The 27,935-nt window shown below is 50.0% G+C and overlaps 1 protein-coding gene across 2 annotated transcripts in view; it reads right to left on the reverse strand.

Annotated features, from left to right (window-relative positions):
- Ak8 (adenylate kinase 8) overlaps positions 1-27,935 on the reverse strand; it is a 106,644-nt gene that overhangs the window by 35,846 nt on the left and 42,863 nt on the right. For both annotated transcript variants that reach the window (XM_040745133.1, XM_040745134.1), the window contains exons 10-11: positions 24,530-24,619; positions 6,596-6,737 (exon numbers count right to left, since the gene is read on the reverse strand). In XM_040745133.1, the coding sequence (XP_040601067.1) occupies positions 6,596-6,737; positions 24,530-24,619 (232 nt within the window). The remainder of the gene's footprint in view (positions 1-6,595; positions 6,738-24,529; positions 24,620-27,935) is intronic.

Below are 27,935 nucleotides of genomic sequence, written 5' to 3' on the forward strand. Positions count from 1 at the left end.
AAATTCCATTATGTATAGTACTTGTGATGGCTGTTCTTAGTTGCCAACTTGAACACTTCTGGAATTAACTAAAACCCAAAAATGGAGGGGCATGTCTGGGAGGGACTTTTGCTTAATTTGAAGTAGGAAAATCTACTTCTAATCTGGCTCTTTGTGGTAGGAAGACAGTTTTAATCCAGATCTTTTGAGATGGGAAGACTGGCCTCTAATGTGGCCACACCTTCTGCGGGAAGTCTATATAAGGCTCCTTCTCATGGCTACTTCTTCAGTTCTAGAAGCTTCTGGTATCCCCTGGGGGATTTCCTCTTCACTGTGTCAGCTTTCTTCTCATCATCTTAGAGACAGGAGAGTCTCGGAAAGTGACGGAAGTAAAGAAAAAGGCAATGGACGCACTGTGGATGAAGAAGCACTCTTCAAAACACAAGGGCATTTTAGACAAAACCTGATCAGGCTGCTCAGAGTGCGGTAGAGAGGGCAGGCCCGTGGAAGTAAGAAATCAGAGATGATGAGAAGGAGCAAACCCAGCAGCAGAGAGAGAGCAATAGAGAAGAAAAGGACAGGCTGGGAGAGGCAAGTGCCAGATGTGCTCATCACTCTAGACAGAAGGAAGACAACAAGCAAACGGCCAAGGAAGTATTCACGAGCACCGTGGGTGGGAAGCAGCCAGTGCCTCCGGTCAGAGGGGAAGGTGGCTTAAGGTGTAAGAAAGAAGGGAAAGAGAGGGAGGGAAGATGGAAGAGAAGGAGGGAGGGAGGGGAGGGAGAGTAGGAGGAAGGATGGGAAGATGGGAAATAGACATGGGAGAAGAGGAGGAGAGGGAAGGTGGGAGGGAGAGGAGAAGGGATGCGGGCGGAGGGAATGATATCCTTACATCCTCAGGACCTCAGCCCCCCAAGATGTCAGAGGCAGGATGGTTTAGGATGCTGGTGTGTGTGTAGGGTGTGTGCGGGGTTCGATCAAAGAACTCAGCCAGATGTTGTTTACAGGAAGGTAATACAGAGACATACTTAAGGATGCAAAGCTGAGCGTTTACATGCCCTGCCAAAAATGACTCCATATAATCCATTCAAATGGAAGATGGGTGAGAACTGATAAATATGAAAGCTGAACTATGTAAACAGCTGGTGATCATGACTCAATCTGACTCCACAGAGGACTTTGTGGGGAACAGAAAATTGTCATAGTCCTAGAAAGTAAATCTTAACCAAAGAAGATCATGATAACAGCCCGTGTAACAGACTGGCACACAAATATCCCAGGAGGCATTTGTCTCTGTCTCCCTACACTCAAAATTCGAGACAGGGTAAAGGCCAGTGTCCATGAATGGATCTGGGAGAGAGAGGGAGAGCTGGTGTCAGGAGAGGGTGGAGGGAGAGAGAGGGAGAGCTGGTGTCAGGAGAGGGTGGAGGGAGAGAGAGAGAGAGCTGGTGTCAGGAGAGGGTGGAAGGAAGGTGTCAGTGAATTGAAGGTGAGAGAGAGAGAAAGCTGACGTCTATGAAGGAGGGTAGCAGAGGAAGAGGAGGGACAGAGGAAGGGAGGGAGAGAGGTACTAAGAAGGCAACTCCAATTCAGAAGAAAGGCAAGACTTCCCTTAGCGCTAGCAAGGAAGGCTCCAGACAGCCAACAGCTCAGGCGACCTAGAGAGAATCCAATTCACATAGGAACATAAGGGGCCCCATACCAAACAACACACAGGTGCAAAGAGAAATGGCCAGTGGGAAATGGAGGTCGTCATGCTGCAGGCGCTTCCCACTGCTGGCAAATGATGAGGACCAGTGTGAGAACCTGGTGTCTGCCCATGTCCTACGTCTGTCTCCCTTACTTTGGGCCAGTCTGCTTCTTGGTTCCGTAAAAGCATGTTAGTCGTGGTCGGTCTACCTCACCTGTCTCATCCCCTTCAAGGCGGAAGATACAAAGACACTAGTAACTAAGACGATTTACTGTCAGCTTTTACAGCGTTCTGTTCCAGATCCCGTGGGCCTCTGCAGGGAGAGTCACTGTCCTGAGGCTGCCGTCACCCTTGGACTCCAGGAACAGCAGAGCTTCATGGGGCAGACCATGCCCCCAAGAGATCAACTGTTTGCAGTGGCTGCATGGGGTGGGGGAGGGCAGGTCAGCCTAAGGAGCCAGGTTAAGCTTATCTGGCCACATTGTAGGACCCGAGGTGACATAATGATGGCCAGAGGCACCCCTGCACCAGGGCTGACAAATTATGCAACCTCTTGTGCCCTCATTCTCCTTCTACTTAATCCAAAAGCTCATGCAAGTACCCCAAGGGGACCATGAGGTGGCTGGACCTCCCCAGTGTGTCCTCCACAGTGTGCTGTAGTTCATCCTTGCCCTGTCTCCCACCGTTATTTCTGTGTGATCACCTGAGAGGGAGGCCATGCTGGCAGCCTGCAGCAATGACACACAAGCTGAAGTCTCCCAGTCCTGGGAGAAGGGACTGCACTGAGGAAATGCCTCCATCAGACTTGTCTGTGGCCATGTCTGGGTGACATTTTTCCTGATTGTTAACTGATGCAGGCAGGCCCAGCCCACTACCGTGGTACCAACCCTTGGGCAGGTGGTCCTGGGTTCTATAAGAAAGCAGGCTGAGTAAGCCAGTAAACTGCATTCCTCCATGTCCCTGTTGAGTTCCCACCCTGACTTCCCTCAATGATGGACGATCAACTACGATCAGGACATGTAAGGAAAACACTTCCCTCCCTAATTTATGTTCGGTCATGTGTTGCTACCACAGCAAGACAGAAATCTCTAGGACGGTGGCTGAGCCTCTCTGGCTGGGGCTTCTGAAGCTCTGGGTACGAGAATTAACCGAGGGGAAATGGGAAGAAAGGAAGCAGAGAGCTGAGTCCCGCTGGGGCGGCTCCCTTCTGGGGTAACTACGCTTGGGTACTTACTTACTGCTCTTTGGCCAGGGCTTGCTGGTTCCCCACAGTTATTAAGGCTGGTGGGACTGGGCTGGGGCTCAGCTGCTAACATGCTTGCCTAGCACATATGAAGCCCTAGGTTCAACCACGTAGACTAGACATGGAGGGGCATGTCTACAATCCCAGCACCTCGGAAGGCAGAGACAGGAGGATAAGGAATCCAAGGTCACCTTCAGCTATTCAGTGAGTTCTAGGGCAGCCCAAGATCCACGAGACCCTGCATCAGGGTGTTCTTTGAATTGGAAATGTCTTTGCAGGCCGCATGTTGTTCACTTGATCCCCAGCAGGTGGCACTGTTGGGGCAGGGGCTGAGAACTTTAGGAGGTGGGGCCTAGTTGGGGGGGAAAGGTCACTGGGGGTGTGCCTTTCAAGATTATACCAGGTTCTAGGTCGCAGGCAGTAAAGACAACTCCCAGCACATGTTCCTACCCATATCATGCCCTGCCCAAGCCCAAGGTACTTAGCAGCCATATAGTGGCCCTCCAAGCCATGGAGAAAAAAGAAATCCTTCCTCCCTTAGTGACCAGTGACCAGAGAAGTACCCAACACACCAGCACACCACGAAAACAGGTAAGGCAAAAGCCATATGAAACAATAAAAACCAACAGAAAAGCCATGCTGCCAGGTTTGGCCGTGTGTGACCTGCAACCCAGGAGACAGCGAGTTTGAGGCTGCATAGTGACCCTGACTTACATAACAGGGCTGGGGAGTGACTTGGGGGTGGAGGAGTTGGGGTACTCCAGTCCTAAAAGCAAAGCAACAGGGAAAGAAATGAGATGCCAATGAGAAGTTAACAAACCTCTTGATTCTTTTTTTGTTTTGTTTTGTTTTTAGAGACAGGGTTTCTCTGTATTGTTTTGGAGGCTGTCCTGGAACTCGATGACCAGGCTGGCCTCGAACTCACAGAGATCCGCCTGCCTCTGCCTCCCGAGTGCTGGTATTAAAGGCGTGAGCCACCAACCCCCGGCAAACCTCTCGATTCTTAAGGGTTTGCAGGCAGACAACTGTGAACAGCAAACACCAGGAGGGCAGGGTACAGATCTGAACATGAAATGAACATATTTTACTTAGACCATATGTTTAGTGACATGACTTGAAGTCTTAATTATACACTGTTGCAAGTAGGTATTAAACAATTAGCCTTAGAATAAACAATTAAAAATTTAGAGGTCTCACACACACACACACTCCATAAGTGAGAGAGAGAGAGAGAGAGAGAGAGAGAGAGAGAGAGAGAGAGAGAAATGAATGAAATAAAAACGTTAAAGGGCCAGTGAGAGGCTCAGTGGATAAAGGCGCTTGCCTGATGACCTGAGCTGGGATCTCCATGGCTGAAGGAGAGAACTCTTCCCACTAGTCGTCTTCTGACCTCCATGTGTGCCCAGAGGTTTGTCAGTTTCCCATTGCTATCCTAACAACCTTAATTGCTCAGGAATGCTGAGGCAACCTCTGTGCATCAGGATCTGCCTGTGTTGGGGTGGTGGCTCTCCCCTGGAGCTCACTGACGCTGTGGAATTAATCTAGAATTTCCAGGGACCCCCAATCTTCAAGGCAGCAGTGGCAATTCTGGTCCTCCCCTTGTCCTGCCTTTCCATCACTTCCTCTTCTGTTCTCAAGGCTTTGAGGGCTCATATGATTATTTTGGACTCACCCATGTAGCCCAGGATAACCCTGCTCTTTTTTAAAATTTAATTTTTAAATGTGTGTGCGTGTGTAAATGCCTGTCTAAAGTATAACTGGCAATTTTGTTTTTCTATTCTGTAGGTTGTCTTCAGCTTTGTTGTACAGAATTACTCGCTATGTAGACAAGACTTGTCTCAAATTCAGAGATGCAACTGTTTCTGCCTCCTGAGTGCAGGGAATAAAGGTGTACACTGTCATGCCCAGCCTGGGTAGAGACTTTCAATTCAATGTGGGAAAAAAGGACCACTTACTCACTGCTAGAGTGACTGTAAACTAGTGTAGCCATTGTGGAAATCAGTACAGAGGCTTCTCAGGAAATGAAAATCATAGCTCCCACAAGACAAAGCCCCAAAGGACTCTGTATCCACCACAGAGATATGTGCACACCCATGTTTCTCTCTGCTCTGTTCACAATAGCAAAGACGTCATCAACTGATGTGTGGGTAGTAAAAATGTGGTACATAAACACAACAAATAAAAGGGAAATGAAGTTATGAAATTCTCAGGAAAATGGGTGAATTGGTAAAGTGAGTGACACAGACTCAGAAAGATAAAAATCACATGTTCTCATCCAGATTCAGATTCCCTTTTAATGCTCATATGTGTATATGTAAGAGAGCGTGTGCGTGTAAGTGAACGTGTGGTGTGGAAGTGAATGTGTGTGAGTGAACACCGGGGGAAAACAGGTGCTGAGGAAGGGTGGGGGCAGGGCATTAGGACACAGGTGACAAGGAAGTGGGAAGGACAAATGAGGCAGGGGACGGAGAAGAGTCAAGAAAGAGAATCAACAAAAACTTTGATGAAAACGACATAGTGAAATGTAACCGTTTTCATGCTAATTAAATGGGAAAGAGGGAAACACTAAGACTGCAATGGGAAAGAGGCAAAGGTAAGTAATTGTAGATGGGGCGCCATCACCTCCACCTGGAAAAACTGAGAGCCACAAGTGCAGACACTCAGAGGAAGTTCTGCAAGCGGCCAGAGAACAAATTAAAAAGCGAGAAAAGGGGCTGCAGAGATGCTCAGAGGTGAAGAGCACTGGCCCAAGTTGCATTGCCAGCAACTACGTGGTGACTCACAACCATTGCTAATGTGCCCTCTTCTGGTGTGCAGGCAGAATACTGTACACATAAATAAATATATCTTTTAAAAAATAAAAAGCAAGAAACAATGCCTTCCCTGTTCTCTTAAAAAAAAACCATAGAAAAGTAAAACAGACACAACCAACTCATCCTGACATCTCCAACATCAAGAACAGACAATGTCCCGTCTAGAAATGGGCTTAGAATTTGCTTAGAATTCAGAGCATGCACCCCAGGAGAGTGCTGGACCTGTCTCTACCATGCTAGGGTGCAGCAGATCAGTTGGTAAGTCAATGCAATCCCACTTGGAATTCCCACGGGAGCTTTCCCTCTTCAAATGTAAAACAATACATGCCACCTGGTACAATACATCCAATAAAGTGCAGTAAGAAGGCAATGCCCTATAGTGTGTTGAAATATGTCACAAAACTAAAGTGACTAGCACCAGCAAGACAGCATGACATAAGCCTGGCAGCCTGAGTTTGCTCCCCAGAAGCCACGTCAAGGTGGAAAGAGAACCAGCAACACACACACACACACACACACACACACACACACACACACACACACACACACACACACACCCTCAAGCAGCTCACTAGTGTGGTAGTGTTGGGGGAATAGACATGGGAACCAGAAAGTGGACCTAAGAATGTCAAAGGCCAGGCCGTGCACATGGACAGAGCCAGAGCAACATTAACTAGAACTCAAATCCACAGCCTGCAGCAGGACTCTGAGCTCACTGGGCAAATGCAGTGGGATGCGTGGGGGATGGGGTGGCACACGCCTTTGGTGCACTAGAAACTATTGGTGGCACACCACCGTCACCAGAGTCCCCGGTGGGAAGAAGATTGCCATGGCCCTGGGAGGGCCTGGGGCTCTGGGAAAGCAGCTCACCTGTTGGGACTGTAGCCCATAGAGGTCAGCATCCGTGCCTGGTCCAGGTCTCTTGGGAAGCCGTGCAGCACCCAACCTTTCTGGAGGCAGTCTTGTTGGCTCAGACGCTCAGCCAGAGCCTTGGTGATGATGCTGTCGGGCACTGCAGAGGAAGAAGGATAGGAAAGCATCCTGTAGCCAACAGCTTTCTAGCCTTTCCTGGGCCATACGCTGAGCTGCTGCAGAGGCAGCTTTGGGCAGAGCCGATCGGAGCCACCTGGACAAGGGCCATCTGTGGTCCAGCCGCAAGAGGGGCAGGAGCGGCAAAGCTGCCTGAGATAGGGATGCATTGGGTGATCTTGGCCCTCACCTTTCACACCTTAACAAGACACCATCCTCCATCTTGGTCTGTATGGCAGCTAAAGCAAGGTACCACCAACTGAGCAGCACAGCAGGGTTTGGCTCTTAGAACTGGAGGCTAGGAAGCAAAGTTTAGGGACTACCAATGGGGAGGGCGGACCGCTGTCTGGGGAGGGCTAGCTGCTTTCTAGTTTTTAGGCTCTCTGCTGGTTCTCAAATAGTGGATTCTTGGGTCTCATTTTTTCTAATGAAACAAAGTTGGGGTTTGATAGAGGTATTTTAGTGTAGGCTTAAGCATGAGGATTAAGAGAGAGATTTTTTTTTTTTTTTTGGTTTTTACGAGACAGGGTTTCTCTGTATCATTTCGGAGGCTATCGGTCCAGCCCGGCCTCGAACTCACAGAGATCCGCCTGCCTCTGCCTCCCGAGTGCTGGGATTAAAGGCGTGCACCACCACCGCCCGGCAAGAGAGAGATGTTTACAAGAAAGCACGGCACCTGCGGGCTTCTCAGAGAATCCAAAGACTGACAAGCCCATGTGGTGGGTGTGGCCTCCTCAGTGGAGTGTTACCAGGGATTCCTATTTATTTATAAAATTCATTCATCTTATGTGTGTGGGAGTTTTGTCTGCCTGCATGTCTGGACACCACATGCATGCCTGGTACCCTCAGAGGCCAGAAAAGGGTGTGGGATATCCTGGAATTGGAGTTTAGATATTTATGAGCCAACATGTAGGTGCTAGGAATTGAACCTGTGTCCATGCAAAAGCAGCCAGTGCTCTCAACCATTGACATCTCTCCAGCCTCGGATATTTTAAGGGGCTGTGCGGGCCCTGGGGATTGAATTGGGGGTGTCAAGCCTCCTTAGTATTTTTAGCCACTGACTCCAGCCAGGAGGGCTTGACCCTCCCTCATGATTTCATTATGCCTTACGGTCCCATCTTCTCTACCACCACTTAGAGTATGAATGGGGAGGTAGGGGCACAAGCATTGAGATTACAGCAAATGCTGCTCAGGGAAGTACACTGGGCACAGAGTTTTAATTTCCACCCAACGCCACTGAGATCCCATCCGGCCGGCCTCAGTGGATTTGAAACTCACAGCAACCCCTCTGTCCCCCGGCTCAGTCTCCCCTCTCTCCGTCTGGAGAACCCGATCTCTCTCCAGAATCACAGCTCTGGTTATAGCAGGAGACTGAAACAAGTCCCCAGCACAGGGAGATATGAGAAGCCTGTTTACATTGCCGCAAGTGACATTTTCCTGAAACTCATTCCTCTCTTCCTAGACTCATTAAATGCTCCATGTTGCTAATGTTCTGTGTCCTGGCAATTTGCACGGCATCGCCTGCGCTTTGCACTCATTTTCCCAGAAATACTCGGTAAATAGTACTACTGTTTGCCATGGATGTGGGCCCCGAGTGGGGATGCTTGGCTGTTTCTCTAGAAGCTTCTGCAAGGTTCCCCTCTCACCAAACATCTGCGGGTGTAGCAAAGTGGCCTAGAACATATTCTGAAGCCTTACAAGGTCCCACAGGCTGACAGCCATGGGAGCCAGTGAACGAGAGAGGCGCTGCCTGCCACATGATCTTTTTCTGGATGCTGTCCTGTCTCAAAAAATCCACAGCTGTTTTCCAAAAGATGAGCAACATCTTAGATTTGGGGCTTTCCGGCCAGTACAATGGTGCACGCCTTTAATCCCTGAGCTTGGGAGGCAGAGGCAGGCAGATCTCTGTGAATTCAAGGCCAGAGACCCTGTCTCAAACAAAAGCCCTTTGCTGCCTGCTCAAAGCAGTTACTAAAGTGGCCTCTCACCCTGTAGTGAGTGATCTCCACTCTCAGGCCTGGACAGGAATCGACTTAAAAGATAAAGGGTTGATTCCAGGCAGCAGTCCGTCGTAGCAGGGGAGTCAGTGCCCGGGCTTGATGTAGTTGGTCACATCACACCCACAACCGCGCAAATGCAAGCATGTGTCACAACTCCGGATGTTACTCCTGGTCTTCCACATTGTAGGTGGGATTTCTTACTCACTCTGTGTACAGTTTGCATGGAATATTAGAGACAGTCCCCAAATAATTCCCTCCTAGGCTGGGCAGTGGTGGCACGCCTTTAATCCCAGCACTTGGGAGGCAGAGGCAGGTGAATCTTTGAGTTCCAGACCAGCATGGTCTACAGAGCGAGTTCCAGGACAGCCGGGGCTATACAGGGAAACCCTGTCTTGAAAAAACAAAAGGAGTTCCTTCCTCTCCCCTCCCTCCCTCCCTTCCTTGCCTCCTTCCTTTATGCCCTGAGTCAGGATCTTACTATGTAACCAAGAAATTTCTATGAATTCTCATCTGCCTGACTCCACCTCCTAAGTGTCAGAATTAATGGAGTAGATCCTTATACTTGGCTCATGGGGTGCCAAGGATCGGACCCATGACCACATGTCCTCTCCATGTGTGCTAGACAAGCACTGTCAGAGCCATGCCACTAGTCCTGTGTTTTTTCTTTAAAATTGGAACCTCTGTCTGCAGAAGGCTGCCCTGGTCACCGTGAGCTTGTTCCATGGGACAGACACTCCCAGAAGGCTGTCATTAGGCGGCTCCCATGTGAGGAGCTCATGGGTGGGAGACTCCTACCCTCTTGTTTTACCAGCTTGGGAGACTGCCAGAAGCCTGGCATCATGGGGAATTGCCCAGAACTACCCATTTTGCATTGCATTACCCTGGCACAGTCTATCATCTTTGTACAATATGAAGCACCAATAAGTCCACAGAGGCTCCAAGGGCTACAGAGCTGAAGCGTGCGGCAGCCCTCTGCCACAGAAGCACACTAGGGGTCTCCTCTGGGGCACTGGCTGTGCAACATCTGTGCAGAGGTGAAGGGAGCTGGAGAAACAGCTGGTAAAGGACAAATGGCAGACTCCTCTGGGCCACTGCCCTACCCATGCAGGCAGCAGAGGGGTAGGGTCTGGGTGTAGAGGGGAGAAACTTGGATACCCCAGATATGGCCCAAGAATCTGCATAAGGACTTGCGGGTAGCTGTGTCACAAGTGCCTTGCTCTCCGCAGGCTCCTGTGTGTTGGCCCAGCCCCACGTGTTTGGATCAGGCAGTTTAGCAGCCACAGATCTCACTGGTGGTGCTCTGCTGGAAGCTTGGAGCCCCCTCGGTAACGTGTGCATTCATCCTTTATCCTCTTCTCTGGAGATTTTTCTCCCTCTAAAGTCACTCGCCATTAAGTTAGATGCCTCAGGCTTGATTTCAGGGCTTGACAGTTAACATCTCACCCTTCTGGCCACTGCCAAGGGCTACTTCTCCAGAATGTCCTGTCGACCGAGTTTAGCAGAGTGCAAGATGTCTATCATTCCACCAGGTCATACAAAGTGGTTAGGTTTTTTTTTTTCTCTCTTTCTTTTCAAGATCCTCGAGTTGACTTCAAGATTACTACAATCTCAGTTCACTGTTTCCGGGACTGGGTGTGCTTAGGGGAGCTCAACAGGGCACCTACCAAGACCCCCTGCCCAGGAGCCTGGCCACTCTGTGGTCTAGAGTCAGGGGCTTGAGGCCTTCTTAGGCCCTCCCTACATAGGGCTTCCTGCAATTATCAATTTCAGACTCCAGCTAGGACAGTGTCACCCTGAAGTGGCCACTTGTGGGATAGAGCTAGGCAGGACTGGCCCCTCTCCAACTATGGGTCTGACATGTCATCTTCAGCCTATTGAAGAAAGGAGCCAGCCACAACCTCCAGGCTGTTAGCAGACCACAGTGCCCCCTGCTGACCACTATACCAGGAAGACACTGCGGTCTCATACACAGCGTTCTGAGTTTGGTAACTCTCCTGGGACACCATGAGATGGATCAGAAAGAGGCCCATACCTTCAGCATACTTCCTTCCAATACCTACCCACACCTTCCTTCCATACTCCCTCACAATCCTCTTCTGATCTGCACACTCTCACCCGGGTACTCCCGTCCCTCCACACCCCCCTCACCCTCACCCGGGCACTCCTGTCCCTCCACACCCCCCTCACCCGCTCCCGGGCACTCCTGTCCCTCCATACTTCCCATGTTTTCTTCAAGCTTCCCCAGTTACATCTTTCCTCCCCTAGCTCTCCTTGGAACATTGTAGAGCCAGTGTCCAGGTCCAAGGAAGCCGACCAGAATAGGGACCCTTCCTCCTGTACCTACTTCCCAGCACACCAGTATAGTCCCTGGATCCCTGCTCTGTCCCTTCCGAGCCACCAAGAGACTCCAGGTAGCCAGGCAGGGAGAGCTAAAAACAAAAGGACCATGGACAGGAGAGGGCTGTTTTGCTTTGAATTCCACTCCATATACCCAAATTCTCAAGAGAGGGAAAGTGTTATATGCCTTCCCTGACTCAGTCTGGGTCTTGGGGACCACTTAATCTTGCTTTAAGTCAGCAAAAGCAAAACCAGCCGTTTCCAGGAGCTAGTTTCCTGATGGTGCTGCCTCTGAACTGGTAACCTGCGAATCCTCCCCATGCTGTCACCAGAATCACTGGCATGTGAGAGTGAAGAGACCTGTGATGGACCTGAAATACCAGGACCTAGTGCCCCTTGTTTCTGTTAAAGACGCTGTTTGTTTATTATACACCGCCACCTACTGGTCAATTGTGGGTCTTGCACCCGAGTGAGCCTTCCTAAAACTATGTAGGTTTCCAAAAACTGCAAAGGAGGTAAGGGACCTAGAATGTTCCACCGGAGGCACCCTGCAGTTGCACACGGACAAAAGCCTTTTGGTCTCTCTGGCTCTCTGGTAAACTGAACTCTCATACCTCAGAACGGCTCTTGTCTTGCCAGGCCTTGGAATTCCAGGTGTCAGATTAGACTAAGGTCTTCTAAGGTTTTTAAGATTCAACTAAAAGCCTTTTTCTTTTTTAAAAAAAAAGATGATTTTACAAATGGGTTTCACTATGTTATCACTGTCCTCGAACATAGGGCTCCAACCGTACTCATGTTTACCTTCTGATGATCCCATCCACACCCCAAATATGCCAATCTCTTCTATTTTCATTAAAAAAAAATCTAGATTCCACACATGAGAGACGGGTCCATTATTTATCTTCCCGAGTCTGGCTTATTTACCATGAAAATCTCCAGTTCTCCATTTTCTGCAAACAGCACAATTTCCTTCTGTCAGAGGTGTCTGTTCTTACATCTGTGTTCCCTAACATGAACCAAAGTGCCTGGAAGACAATGGCCCTAGGGAGCATCAGTGTTTTCCTATCCAGAAAAGCATGCTATCCCCGAGCTCTGGGCAATCCTGGGGTCTTCTTGGGTTCTCCTCCCTCAAAGACTGGCCACTAACCTTCCGTCGCTCTCCCCTCTGCTACACCTACTCAGACAAGGTGACGTGGCGCTGGGGCTGACATGGCCGTAGCTGGCTGGCAGGCTGCTAATGGGGAACATCTCAGTTCATCCGGTCATATTATACACGAGGAAAAACATTTCTTAAACATTGGCTGTCTTCTATAAATAACTTCACCTGGTATGATATGAGACTTCTGAACATGCTCAATTAGCCATGTGGTGTACTACAATTGGTGACGACTCTTACCTCACTCTGCATCTTTTAATGGGCCCTGAGAGGATCTGAGATAGTGAGACCAGGCTGGCCAGTGTGTGTGTGTGTGTGTGTGTGTGTGTGTGTGTGTGTGTGTGTGTGTGTGAGTGTGTGTGAGTGTGTGAGTGTGTGAGAACTGACTGAAAGTGTGATGTGCCTACCAAGGGAAGATCAGAGTCTGAGAAGTCCATTCCCTCCATCTTGAGCATGCAGCTTGGAATCAGCTTATTCCTTTTATATCTCACAGGCATCTTGGATGCTGTTGCCCTGGTGATCTGTGGGAAGACAGTCATGGTGTGGGAGTAGAAACCCAGGTGGTGAGCCCTGTGGTCGGGATGGAGAAGGGACCACAGTGGGTGTAAGCATGCTCTCGTTCCTTCCCTGAGCAAGGCTTTTGTCTGAGCATGTGTGTTCATTTTAATTCAAGTGTTTATTTTAATTCAAGTGTTAATTCACATGATCGGGATAGCAATGCTATGAGCACAGTTACAGCAGTGCCCCAGACTGCAAACTGAAGCTTAACAGGAGAAAGCCACTTGCCTGGAGCTGCAGAGATAACAGGCAGCAGAGCTTGGATGCATATACAGCCTTTAGGAGAAGAACACTACATGGGTGAGACCAGGAAGCCTGCACTGTGCCCATTGCCAAACTGAGCTAGGGGAAGACAGCCACGGCATAGGAAGGCTGAGGGAACCTGCAGTTATTCTATGTGTGAGGGCTACAGGGGGAGATGCCTGGCCAGCCCTGGATGTCCAAAGCTTATCCAAAGCACAAAGCATAGGGCTAGGAATCTGGGTTCGGCACGCTAGCCCTAGCAGAGGCGTATGGAAGAGGCCCAAAGGGAGAAGAGGCAGGTACAAGGCTCTGAGGACGTCAGCAATCTTCAGGGATTTACATGTCAGCTAACCCCATGTCAGGGCGGAGTGGAGGCAAGCCCTCCTTGGGAGCCCTATTCCAAATCCTCATGCTAAGTTGAGATCATGATAAACTAGCCTCCATCTTATGCCATGCTAGGCCAGCTTGTCACACTGTAACAGACCACTGGGTACCAGAGTTATGGCTGCTTCTGGTTACTATAGAGACCAGACATCCAAAACAGGTGGCTGTCACAGGAAAAGAACAAGATACCCAAAAATTATACATGGGGCTGGATAGATGGCTTGGTAGGTAAAGCGCTTGCTGTGTAAACACGAGGAGTTGAGTTCAGATCCCCAGCATCCACATAAAAGTGTCAGTGGTGGCACATATCTGTATGCCCAGCACTGTGGAAGTGTAGACAGAGGATCCCTGGGGCTTGCTGGCCTAACTGTTGTTTCAGGTTCAATGAGAGACCCTGCCTCAAAAAATCAGGCAGAGACTGATTGAGGAAGACACTGACTTCCGGCCTCCAGAGGTGCAGAGATTACAAACACACACGCATACATGTGCTAGTATACATCTGTATTCAGGCCGGCACAAAAAGCAATGACTCCTGTCGCTGTGAGGCAGGGAGTGAGTAAGCATTGTGTGTGCACTGTGTCTGGACGCTGTTGCTGCTATTGCTTGAATTACAGTTATTAATGGAGGTGGCACTGAGATAGCATGTGTGTGGAGGGCAGAGGACAAAGCTGTTATTCCCTGCTTTCACCACGGGGGTTCCAGAGATCAAGCTCAGGTGCCTTTGTCTACTGGGCCATCTCACCAAGCCTTGTACCTAGGACTCTGTTGATGCTCTCACTGTGCGTGCAAAGCAAACTCATGAAACTAAAGAGATCTCCTCAGAGGCAAAGGAAACGGAAGCCCTGAGAGGCTAAGCAGCTTTCCCAAGGCCACAGTTTAATGTGCATGGCAGGTAGGAACTCGGCCGGCATGACTCTGGAGCCCTAACTAACAGGCAAGGAGCCCACAGTCCTGACTCATGGTTGGTGGCCTCACTAGCAACATATGTACTCATCTTTTCCTTCTTTCTCCTTTACATAGAAACAAGCAGCAGAGGGCAGAGGGCAGCATGAGGGCCCTGGGTGTCAGCAGGTCGGTCTCGTATCGTCTGCAGCACAGGGGCCTGGGTCATGTCCCCTGCCTACTCTGCTGTTCACAGAAACCCGCTGATCTGGAGTTGGGCACTGAGGAGTAGCCCACCAGCCCCACTGCAGAGCAGAGCACAGGCAGAAGGTGTGGGGTCCTTTTTACCTCCCAGTAGCCCAGTCATGCTCAGCAGGCTGGGAGGAGTCGGCCAGGGCAAGGGCAAGGAGGATGCAGTCCTTCTTCCTCACTTGCAGCCCTGGATCCCTGGAGGCAAGGGCAGGAACTTCCTCCTCTTTGTTCTTAGGCCCCATGCCCCTCAGCCCCTACCTGGCCAGGGCCCTCCATATTCAGTGTATTCTGTCACCCACTGCCCCTTGCTGCCACAATGTCACACAGGGTGATGTAGACAGGTGTGAAGTTGCAGGCTGCAATCCCACAGGACTCCACCAGGTCCCTCCACACAGGGGGGCTCCAGCACCCACTGGGCGGTGAGCTCCTCAGATGTCCTCTTACACCTGAGCTGGATTTGTAGGTTCAGAGGCCACAAAAGGCCATGGTGGGGAGGTGGACTCCTCACCGCACCTCAGGCTTGAGAAAGAAGCAATGTGCTTCCATCAACTGGGGACACTCCCAGAGGTAAAGGGCTTCCAAGCATTCCTGCCTTTGGGAAGGTCTGAGATGGACTTGATTGCAGCGCCAGCCATGCCAAGGGCTGCCCAGATGGCGCACTGGGGACCTCCTGCCTGGAGAAGCAGGCTGGGCTTCCAGGGACAACCTGTCGAGGACAATTTCACAGCTGAGTGCCTTGCAGTTTTCACTTTTCTCCGAGGCCTCTTTGGTTGCCCCTGGAGAGGAAGATGCCTCCAAGCAACTCCAAGCAGGAGGACACTTTGCACTTCTGGGCTCTCCTTGGACTGCCTAGAAATGTCTGGGTTTGTTTTGTTATCAACTGGACACTAGATACACAGCAAGTCCTTGGAGTCTGAAGGAGATCTGGGGTGGGTACCAAGCAGCAGGGGATGGACAGACCACTTGGTTTCTTCCTCCAGCTTGCATCCATGAATGGAGACTCTCCAGCTGCCTCAGTTTTCCCCACTGGACTAGTCACTGAGTAGAAAGCTTCATGGATCATGGTGCCTAGCCATTCCCCTTTCTGGATGTCATTTTGATCATGTAGAAAGACAATGTACATTTTGCAATGAAAGCCTAGTGAAGACAAATGAGCAACTAGCCTTCTGAGAGGCACAAACCTGTTGATGGCAGGGGCTGGGGACACATGTGTGTACTGAGCCCTTTACAGATCCATTCTCATTAACAGGCCCTTGGACCCTCAAAATGCAAACAGCACTTTTATACCAGTGGCCTGTTTGGCTAGCCCAGCGGCTGCTCTCTCCTGGGCTAAAGGGAAGACGGTTACCTCGTTTCCATAAGGAAGTCTTTGTAGCAGCCCCAGTGGAAAAGTCAAAAGTTTGATTTGAAAAAGGGAGCTACTTCAAAAGCATTGTCAGGCAGAGGTGAGGGATCCTGGAGAATGCATATATTACAGAGGGCATCCATTAATCCACCTCCAGGCCACCCTCCAGCGGGCCTCTGGCTGGGGTGAGACTCTGGGGGGCATACCTGGGGGAGGCAGCTTGAGGACAACCCATGTTGATAGAAGAGTAAATTAATGTGTTTAGGACTTACTGCGTGGGCTGTGTGTGCGTGCACACAAGGACGGGTGGGTGTGCACGCGCAGAAAAATGAAAGAAAAATATGGGTTTTTTTCAATAATAAAAGGAAGTTACTCTGCGGGGCCCCTAAAGCTTGTGAAAAATTAAACTCGACGGATTCAAACTGTCCTATTTCCACTTCAAAAGGGAAGAGGCGCTGAGCTCTTCCCAACTTAGCTTCAAACGCCCAGCACCCTAGAAAATTTCTGTAGAAAAATAAAGGCTGGCTGTTCCCCCAAGCGTGTACCGGTTACTGTGCCCGCTGTCTCTCCCTCCACTAATTATACCCCTGTGAGTCTATTAATCAACTGGTAAATTATTTAGAGAGGCCTGCGCTGTCTTCAGCGAGTACAAACACACCACACTGGAAGGCTGCTGGTAGCGGGCAGAGGTCCCCTAGGGTCTCCCCTCGGCGGGAAGGCAGCTTAGAGCTAGCACAGGCTCCAAACAAGGATAGGCATCCTCTTACCTCCTCAGATGGGGGCTTTGCATGGTCTTTCAACTCCGCAGCTCTTTGCAAGTTTAAACAAAAGGGGAGAGCAGCCTATTGTGGACTCTTTCGTGTGCATTTAGCGATGAGAATATTAATTTCCCCACTTTAAACAAAATGAGGCATTGCAACTAGGCTGTGATGTAGGCTGCCTCCTGGGACCTGGACTCACAGAGTGCTCTCCAGATTGCTGTAATCGTCCCAGTTTGGGCTGCATGGCGTGCTCGAGTTCTGCTAGTTGGTTTTTGCTAGGTGATTGTAAGTGAGGGTATCAAATCTCCCCCAGACCTCCCACCTCTGTTCGGATTCGATGAGACCTCGAGGGACCTTACTAGGCAGACATGTTTAGGAAATTGAGGCTGTGTGGGAGGAAATGCTGCTAACTCCAGGCAATGATCTTTTCCAAAACACCAAGACTGTCGTTTTTATTATGCCAATTAAATGGCTGGCATCTCCCCTGGAAGTAGGTACATGCCTGGGACGTCCCAAGGAATGTGGGCCTTTCTGCTCTAACTGCTGGTTATCAGACAGGTGAACTGGGAGCCCATTGCAAGCCTGCTAAGAGACAGCTAGGCAGAGCTACGGTGAATGGCTCTCCATTCCTGGAGAGACGCAAGAGGGGAAAGCCCCACTGGAGAGACGGGTCCTTGCCGGCAGGGTCCTGATGGGACCAGGCATGCTGTGGATGCTCAGGATAAATTTGTCACATGTTTACAGCAAAGGCTTAATCCAAGGATAAGCCAGGCTTCTGTTGGTGTCTCACTGCTGTCTGACACAGTCTCACTGTGTAGCCCTAGCTGACTTAGAACACTTAGAGATTCACCAGCTTCTGCTTCCTGAGTGCTGGGATCAAAGGTGTGCACCACCACACCCTGCCCTTTGCCTGTTTTCAATCTCCTCTACTGAAAACCCAAGCAATATCCAAGAATGAGACCAATGATCAGATCAGGGGGAGACACCACCCTCCTGAACCATAGTGGGTCGTAGTGTGTCACCTAGGGGACCCACAATCTGGACATGAGCTCTGTCCCCCCGAAAGGGCAGTGCATGCATTCCAGCAAGATGGACGAGTCAGCACAGCCAGGTGAGGTGGGTGGGTGGGGGCGGGGGCTGGGGCAGCAGACCCTACGTTAGGAGAACCAGGCATACTGGTCACTTTCCTGAGGAAGTTCTGGGTCTCTGAAATTCACAAAGTCCACAGAACCCTTTCAGGAGAAATGAAGCCGAGGAAGGAGACGCACACGCCACCACGTGGAGACACATCACTAGAAGCCCCTTGCTTGGTATTTGGGAGAGCACCGTGGCAGGCACTGTGGGCTTCCATAGAGGCAAAGCAGGCTGGTTAGTGCTGACCAGAAATGCTGGCGAACTTACCTTTCTGAGAGTCTGGGGTCCTTTTTGCTCATTTCTTATCCATGTGAAAGCACTCTGGGCTTCTCAGAGAGGGGGGCACGCTTGAAGCCAGAGCCTGCCTGGCAGACCAGCCCCGTGGGCTGTGAGGGACGCTGCCTGCCTACAGAATGACTCACACGGAACCCCAGGGAATAAATTTGTTGTGTGTGCTGAAGCTCAAGTCAGCATGAGTTTGGGAGGTCAGACCTATCTATTTCAAAGTCTGGGACTCAGAATAAGTATCTCACTGGCCCTCTGTCTGTGGCACTGTCACTAGAGCTGGGGTAAAGAGATTGAGGATAAGCCACAACGGGGCCCTGGAGCCCTTTGGCCAGGAAAAGTAGAAAGATGGGCAAATGAACAACGTAGTTATTAATTTTGCTGCTGATTTTAGAGGAAAGAGGTACTGACAGCATCTGTGAGGGCAGAGAGAGAGAGCATCACCACGTCCACAGAGGTCACAGCTGGGATGGACAGAGCATCCCAGGGCCCAGCGGGGACTCCATGGGGGAAAGATGACATCTGGAGCCACCTGGCTGAGCCAGTGACAGGACTGCAAGGTGGCAGGGACACACAGAGCTGCGAGGCTTTATCTAGGGCATGCACTATGAGCAGAGAGAGGAGAGGCCCAAGCCTGCCACAGCAGAGAGGACCTGTCTGTGAGAGAGGAGACCCGGAGGTCAGGATCAGCAGCCAGCGTGAGCAAGCAGACCGCTTACAGTCGACTTGTGGGTTCCTGGATGGGTCTGGGGTGCCTGACCTGCGATGGGGTTTCTATGCTGGGTGGCCACATGGCAGTGACACCAATCAGCTCAAAGGTCACAGCGGCTTCTGGACCATAATGGTATCTCTCTGTCTTTTTTACTTTATTTTTTTATTTGATACCTGTTCTCATGTAGCTCAGGGTGGCTTCAAACTTAAGCTATAAGCCAGAAGGTAGTGACACACACCTTTAATCCTAGCAGAGGCAGGTGGATCTCTTGAGTTCAAGGCCAGCCTGGTCTACAGAGTGAGTTCCAGGGCAGCCAGGGCTACACAGAGACAAGGCTACCCTGAATCAAAAAAACAACAACATCAAAAAGCAAACAACCCCAAAACTCCAAAACCCCAAACTTAAACTATGACCTTGAACCCTTGATCTCTCTCTGCCTTCTAAGTGCTGTGATTATAGGCATGTGACACATTCCTTGACATTTTCCCTTGACTTTGTTTTTATAATCCTCTCTGCCTGGGTAGCCAAACTCTCTGTACCTTGTCGGTTTTGATTACCCTTGGAAAGATAATTTGGTATTTCCACGTTTCCAAGACTTCTGTTGGCACTCAGGGTAAAGGTACTAGAATATGCCTGGGGATCTGAAGAGGGGCATCTGAGATGCCTTGATAGACTCCTACACACACACACACACACACACACACACACACACACACACACACAGAGAGAGAGAGCGAGAGAGGCAGACAGACACAAAGCACATATACACAGACATACACATACATACCTACACACATACACACAGAGACACACCCACACACTTACATGAGCAAACATACAAACATACATATATACACACATGCACACACTTACAGATTCATACGCTCATACACTTACTTACACATCCACACACACTGTAGTGATGGAGGAGCAGCTGAGGTCTCCCTCTTCAAGGTGTGACAGAGTGTACCAGCTTGTCCTTTAACATTTGAGAGGGGCCTTCTGACATGGGGTGTAGAACGGCAGGACAGGGCCTTTCAGGAGGGTCCTTCTGGGCTGCTGCCTTTCACGACTGCCTGGGCTCAGCCAAGGTCTGAGGGTCCATCTCCCAGGCCCACCATCAGGATGGGAACATTTTGGGTGTCTTTCCCTGGGCCTGAAGGGCTGTGACTTGGGATGCTAACTGCATCTCTGCTTGCTAGTACCAGCTGATGGTGTTTACCTGCTGTTCTGGGGACCACCTTTTCTTTTCATGGGATCTGCCTCAGTTTCTTCTTCTGTTGCTATGATAAAATCTCACAAAAGAAATGCTTTATTCTGACTTACAGGTAAAGGTACAGCCTATCATGGCGGGAGGCTGTGGGAGCTTGAAGCAGCTTGTCCTGGCTAGTTTTGTGTCAACTTGACACAAGCCAGAGACATCTGAGAGTAGGGGATCTCAGCTGAGAATATGCCTCCGTAAGATCTGCCTGTAGAGCACTTTCTCAGTTAGTGATTGATGGGGAGGGCCCAGACCGTTGTGGGTGGTACCGTTCCTGGGCTGGTAGTCATGGGTTCTACAAGAAAGCAGACTTCATGAGCCATGAGGAGCAAGCCAGTAAGCAGCACCCCTCCATGGCCTCTGCACCAGCTCCTGCCTCTGGGTTCCTGCCCTGCTTGAGTTCCTGCCCTGACTTCCTTTGACGATGAACCCTTTCCTCTCCGAGCTGCTTTGGTCACGGTGTTTCATCCCAGCAAGAGCAACCCTGATTGAGACACAGCTGCTCCCATCACGGCACGACTGGGAAGCAGAGATGGATGCAGGCTCCCTTTCTCCACTCATGCGGTGCAGGATTCCAGGGAATGCTCCTGCTCACAGGTAAGACGGGCTTTCCTGCATTAGTTACCATAATTAAGACAATCCCGCCTAGGTGTGCCTCCGGGCTTGTCTCCTAGGTAACGCCAGATCATGTAAGTTGACAGGTAATGCTAACCATGACAGGGTCAGGATTCAGGAACCTTTCTCAAACCTGTGGGCTGGAGCGCTCTCGGATCACAGATGCCACTGGTTCTCAGACAGCCTCCTCCAAGAAGTAGGCGTGGCTGTGGATGGTCTGGCAGTCCCCTGCTCCATCTCACCTTCCTCTCAGAACTGGGCTGTGGAGAATCACTAGAGCCCTTCCTGCCCCGGATTTTGGGAAGTTGCCCCTCCAGCCTGAGCACCGCATGTGTCCCCATCTTCAAGGCCAGCACTCTGACTGGCTCGGCCGCTTCTCCACAGCCCGCTAATGAGGCCCTGAGTGGTGATGTTATGTAAATACACTTCCTGCTATGCTGTGAGATAAGACGGTAAAACATATTGCTTCTGTTGGGAAGGTCTGATAGTGGTGGTTGTTGTGTCAGTAATTTCTAGGAAGCGTGAACAGCTAGTGGTAGGTATATTGCTTAAACAAACACAAAGCTATGGAGGAATAAAACAGCACAAAACACCAATGAGGGGGTCATCCAGAGAAACACACACCTGTCCTTGAGGCAGCAAGCATGAGGAATAGTTTAGCAACTTCGGCATCCGCTTGGCTTGGACCGTGCGCGAGCCCCTCCCAAACGATGTATTCAGCAACCTGGTAAGTGGCCTAAGAACTCCCACCCACATCGAGATGCACCTCTGCCTGCTTTAGGTGGTGGAAACAAGTTACTCCCAGTCCTAGTTTGGTTTCAGTTGCGGCTGGGAGGAAAGGCTCATTGTTGTATAGGCTATAGCACAGGTTACGACCCATCCTGGAGGGAAACCCAGGCAGAGAGAAACCGTGGAGGCAGGGGCTGCAGCAGAGGTAACGGAGGAACCCTGCCTACGGGCTTGCTCTCCATGGCTCACTCAGCTACCTTCCTCTACAGCCCAGTCCTGCCTTCCCGAGGATGGCACCACCCACAGTGGGCTCCCACACCGATCAACAATCAAGAAAGAGCCCACAGACACGGCCACAGACAAATCTGATGGAAGCAATTTCTCAACCAAGGTTCTGTCTTCCCAGGTATGTCTAGGTTTGGGCTAGGCTGACAAAAACTAACCAGAACACTGCTCTCAGTGGGTCCCTGGATGAAACCCCATTTCCACTCAATCCTGGACACAACCCAACAACTACAGGCTGTGGGTTGGGACAGATTAGATTTAGGTGCATGTACAATAAGGAAACTGTATCCTTGAAGGACATTTTTAGGGCATGTTCTCTATTTAGCATCTATGCCTATTCCTAAGTGAGTGTGGTTAAAACCAGATGCATTATGGGAAGGGAGGTTTACACAATCCAAATCTATTCATCAAAAATAGAGACCAGTCTTCACTATGCTCCTTGCAGCCAAACTTTTCCTTCTCTGAAACCCTATAAAAAGAAAGCCCTGAACGACAGCCACTCCTGGGCCACTGTCGATCGACGGGTGCTTCTGATCTGCGCTATTGCTTTGCTTTTAAGCGAGGTTTCCTTTCTGCTTTTGCACATCCCTGTGAGTCATTATCTCAGTCCTTGGAATAAGAAGTCAAGAATAGCCGGGTGTGGCGCACGTCTTTCATCCCCACATTCAGTAGGCAGACGCAGGCAGAGCTGTGTGAGTTCAAGTCAGCCTGTCTACATATTGATTAGGCCTATACGGAGAAGCAGAAGAGAGAGACAGAGTGACAGAGTAGGACACAGATATGCTACACTGCTTGACTTCAGGAAGGGAGGAGGGCCTAGCAGCAAGGAACACAGGAAGCCTCTAGGAGCTGGGAGAGGAAGGCAGGTGTACAGTCGTGCCCAGGGCCTGGACAACACTTTGCTTCAGGATGTCTGGCCTCCATAATAAAATAAACTTGTGTTGTCTTGAACCACTGGGTCTGTTCCATCAGCAACAGCAGACAAGCATGCTGGTGACAACCAGAGGTGGCAAACAGATGGAGGAGGCAGGCACACAGTGACACAGGTGTGCACACAGGGACAGCGTCCCACGCACCACTCCTAATGGGCATGACTTTTGATCTGGGCCCTCAATAGACAACTGGGCGTATATACTGTCATCCTTATATACCCGAGAAGACATGCTTTATAAGATAGCCCAAGGGATGCACACTTGGAATCTGCTCAAACACTTGCTTTTATTGTAATTTCATGCTGGGGGAGGGAATCATGTGAGCATCACAGGAAGAGGGTCGAGGGGTCTCTGTACATCCCTTGGGAAATCCATGTGACTTGCTCACTATCTTTAGCTGTGATTCCTACATGCTTGCTGGTGGGGAACTAGTTTTTCACATAGTCACAAATACCATGGCACAGGGCAGAAACCAAGGCTGCCCAGGTAGGTGTGTTGGCATCCTGTCCATTAATTCAATGCACAAACCTGCAGCATGGAACCTGGCACTGTGGAGGGCAGGGGCAGCATGTGGACACACATCAGCTTGCTGCTATACTTTGTTATTATTGCTGCTGCTGCTGCTGTTGTTATTACTATTATGTTTTTGAGGCCAGGTCCCACGCAGCCCAGGCTGACCTTAAACTCATTATGTAGCTGAGAGTAATCTTCAGCTCCCAAGCGCTGGGATTTCTGGTGTGCCTCCCCATGCCCGGGGTACATGGTGCTTCTGAATGCCTGGCAGGCACTCTACCAACCTGGGCTGCATCCCAGTACAGCTGCCCTTGCTCTCCACCCCCTGGGCCCTGTGGATGGACCGCCCAGGCAATGATCGGGACTAGATTCCTCTCTCCATCTCACTGCCAGGATGCTTTGGACATTTGAGAAGCACATGGGGGTTTCTTGGAGTCACATGACCAGCTGGTTGGGGCAGTACTGGGATCTGAACTAGGTCAGAAAGCGCACAGTACACACTGGCTCTCACACTGCCTAGCTGCCCTACCTCAGGAAGCGGGCCTCACAGGAAGATGCCCTTTCTGGAGAGTCAGATCCAGGGATGCTATCAGACTGTAGGTGACACAGGGGACCTGGAAGTATCTGATACTGCTTCCCTAGCAAGCTCTCCTCTGGTTCATCTCTGAAAAGTGAACCTTCTAAACATGAAGAAATGGAATGTTCTAAACTACCAGTAGCAATCCACCATATCAGTGACTTACCTGGTACAGGACCAGATGTGGATGCCATTTGGCCTTCCCTAAATAAACGAGTCACAATTGTTGTGGAATAGAATATTTGTTTAACTATGTAAAGATGTGCTGCAGTTGTTTGTGTTGCAGAATAATTGTTTAACTATGTAAAGATGTGTTGCTGTTTCACCTTGCCTGTCTAAGGCTCCTGATTGGTCTAATAAAAAGCTGAATGGCCAATATCAAGACAGAGGAGGGATAGGCAGGGCTGGTGGGCATAGAGAAAAGGGGAGCTAGCTAGCCAGTCTCGGGAGCCAGCCTCTGGGGGCCAGCCAGCCAGCCAGCCAGCCAGCCAGACATGGACGAAGCAGGAAAGCAGGATGAATGAGCCTTGGGGCAGCACATAGATGAACAGAAATGGGTTAATTTAAGTTAAAAAAAAAAGAAGAAATAGCTAGCTAGAAACAAGCCTAAACTAAGGCAAAGCACTCATAATTAATAATAAATCTCCATGTCGTGACTTGGGGGCTGGTGGTCCAGGAAAGCCTGCTACACACAACTGCAGCAGTCTGAATCTCCAAATGCTTAGCCTTTCTTTCCCTACATATGCCCACAGGTGGACAGAGCACCTGCCCTGGAGCCGCTAGGCTGAGGCAGTTAGTGGAAAGTGTGGCCTACCTGTCATCCTCTTTTCAAAGAACGGCTGGATGAGCTCCCCGAAGCTTGACTTGGCCGCCACAGCTTCCTTCAGCAGCTGCCCGCAGCAGACTGAGGGGGAGGAGTGGAGACACTGTTAAATTTTAAATAGAAGGAAGGATGGGAAAAAAGGCACTCTAGCTCACACTGCCTGCTGGGGCGGGAAAGGTCGCTGAAAAAAATATAAAAGGGTGTGGGGGGGGTCCAAGAGGAAGTAAATATCAAAAAGGAAGTTGGAAGTGAAGAGAGAGGGAGAAGGAGAATGAAAAGGAATGCATTTGCCAACGAACATTAAAAATGGACCACTCGGGAAGGCACTAACGAGGCTGTCACTGACAGGGAGGCTCCTGCAGGGCCCTGGCTACATCCGCAATTGCCAAGCAGACTCGGCGCTCTTTGGGTTGCAGTGGAGGAATAGCATGCAGCTGGGGGTATGCTGCATTCACGCTCACACTGTTTGATGCAAGGAGGTCAGGGAGCATGGTGGTACCCCAGCCCTGCAATTTGGCAGGGTGCTCGAGAGGGATGGTGGGTTCATGAAAGGACCAAGGGATATGCCAAACACACTAAGTCATAACTGAGGACTCTGCTGGAGCCACCTGATGGCTGCCACTTTGTTCCCCTCGGATGCATGCCCACGGCAGCAGGGCCTGTGCTGTCTTTCCCCATTGTGCCTTCAGCCCCCGGCCATGGCCAGCACATGGGAGAGGTTGGTCAGGGACTACTGAACAAAGACCAAAGCCGAAACCAAAAACCTATATGCTTTCATCCATCTCCAAAGCCAGAGATTTTTGTTTTGTTTTTTAATGATGCGGGTGTCTGTGTGTCTGTGCACATGTGTGCAGATGCCTGCTTAGGCCAGGAGAGGCCATGAGATGCCCGGAACTGGAGTTACAGGCAGTTGTGAGCCACCTGAAACGGGTACTGGACACCAAACACAGATCCTCTGGAAGGCTAGAACATTCTCCTAGCCCCTGAGTATCTCCTCAGCCCCAGTGTGTGTGTGTGTGTGTGTGTGTGTGTGTGTGTGTGTGCGCGCCCACGTGCAAAAGTCAGAAGATGGCATCAAGTGTCCTTTGTTACTCTCTCCCTATTCCTTTGAGTCAGGTTCTCTCTCTGAACCTGGGGGCCTACATATCTTGGTTACTAGAAGTCAACAAGCCTTAGAGATCTCCCTGTCTCTGCCCCTCTTGGAGCTGGGGTTACACGCATGCATGGGACACCTAGCCTGTTATGTGGGTGGGTGGGATCCAAACTCCCCTCCTCGTGGTCGTGTAGCACTTAACCACCGAGCCATCTTTCCAGTCCCAGCCAGAAGGCTTAAAAACTCTATTGGGTTGTTAGTTGTGCAACCTTGGCTTTATAACCTTCAGTTAAGGATCTTCTTGTCCACGCTAAAGAACCAAAATAAACCTGAAATGATCTGCATAACAAAGACCAACTACCACAGACTCAGTCCCCGACAATATTCTCACTGCACTGCAGCCTGAGTAGCCGGTGGATTCCCCAGCTGAGGAAAACCCAGACACAGACTGGTGTGAGACAGCCTGTCTATGAAGCACTGAGCTGCTTCCTTTCATTATTCAGCCCTGACGACCATCAGGTGCCCTTTTATAAGGAAACTGAGACCCAAAGGCTAATCACCCAGGCCACAGAGCTGGCAATCGACAGGGCAGGGACCCAAATGGAGGTCTGTATAACACTGAACCCAGTTCTCAGTCTCTAATTCTGCCTGGGGAGGGACAGTGGGTAGCATATGTGAGTTCCCTCATAGAAAGCCAGGGAACCAGAGAAAGACAGGAAGCCACGCTTGGCAGCTACAGTAACAGGCAGACCTGGGTTGAAATCCTTGTCATCTGTATTTCTGTGGTGTGTGTGTGTGTGTGTGTGTGTGTGTATGCACACAAAGGTGTGCACCACCAGCGCCCTGCTAATCTTAAAATTCTTAATTCAGAAGCACAAAATCTCAACACAAGCACCAAAGTGTCCAAGTATGAAAATGAAAATTACTGGAAAAATTAGAAAAATGCAAACATTTGCAAGAAAAGAAATGGACCATGGAATCAGATCAGTAGACAACAGACCGTGGGAATTAGCACAGCAAGACGGCAGAGCAGTGGCACAGAAGAGAAAGAACTTTCAACCTTAAAGGAAAAGATAGTTAAAATGAGTAAACAGGCCGGGCATTGGTGGCGCACGCCTTTAATCCCAGTCCTCGGGAGGCAGAGGCAGGAGGATCTCTATGAGTTCCGGGTCACCCTGGTCTACAGAGCAAGTTCCAGGACAGCCTCCAAAGCAATACAGAGAAACCCTGTCTCGGAAAAAAAAAGATGAGTAAACAGATGGGGACCAGCTGAGAAATGGAAACCAGAAAAACAAGACCAGATGGAGAATCCTGGAACTGGACAATACAATCCGGAAAATGAGAAACATGGCTGTGAAAAGAGAAATGGAAGAATCGGAAACAGCACAGAACAGGGCAGCAGATAGGACAGGGCTTCGATGGGCAGGCTAACACATGTCACTTGAGTCCAGCAAATAGGTAGAGGAGTGGGGAGACATAGAACACCCAGAAAGCAACCAGAGGTGACAGAATTTCAGATCTTGGTGACAGAATAAACAGAGTAAGCCAGCCTGGCCGTGGTGGCGCACACCTTTAATCCCCGCACTTGGGAGGCAGAGCCAGGTGGATCTCTGTGAGTTCCAGGCCAGCCTGGTCTACAGAGCGAGTTCCAGGACAGCCAGGGATACACAGAGAAACCCTGTCTCGAAAACAAAACAAAACAACAACTCCCCCCCAAAATCCATAAAGCAAGCCATTCCCCTATGTAACTATACTCAGATTGCTTAAAGCCAACGAGAAAGAGAAAATACTAAAAAGCAGCCAGAGCGGGAGAAGAAATACTTCTATAGGCAAGGTGACAGGACACAAAAATAATCTGAGTTCTCATCAGAACACGCAGGCCAGAAGACAGTGGAACGACACCTTCAAAGTACTGAGAGAGAGAGAGAGAAACACAAGCAGGTCTGTCAACACAGATTTCTATATGTTACGATCGTTCTTCAGAAATGAAGGCAAGAAAATGATATTTTCAGACATATGAAAGGAGAGAGAATTTGTCACTGGCAGATGTTAAGGGAAAGAAATGTTAAAGGGGGGCGGAAACCCGCATCTTTCCAAGAACTGAAGCCTGGAGATGTGTGGGTAATGGCATAGTTGTCGCTCCACCTCATCCCCCATGTTTTAAAAGACAAGTCTTAGAAGGAGCACATTTATTCAAAATGTGGCCTTGGTTGTATTCTATCTCTAGATATATCTGCACATGTACTATTTGGGGAGTGTATGTGCATATTTATGTATTTGGGGAAAGTCATTTTCTGAGAGGTT

Source organism: Mesocricetus auratus, unplaced genomic scaffold (assembly GCF_017639785.1).
Source record: "Mesocricetus auratus isolate SY011 unplaced genomic scaffold, BCM_Maur_2.0 Super-Scaffold_100004, whole genome shotgun sequence".
Classification (NCBI taxonomy): Eukaryota; Metazoa; Chordata; class Mammalia; order Rodentia; family Cricetidae; genus Mesocricetus; species Mesocricetus auratus.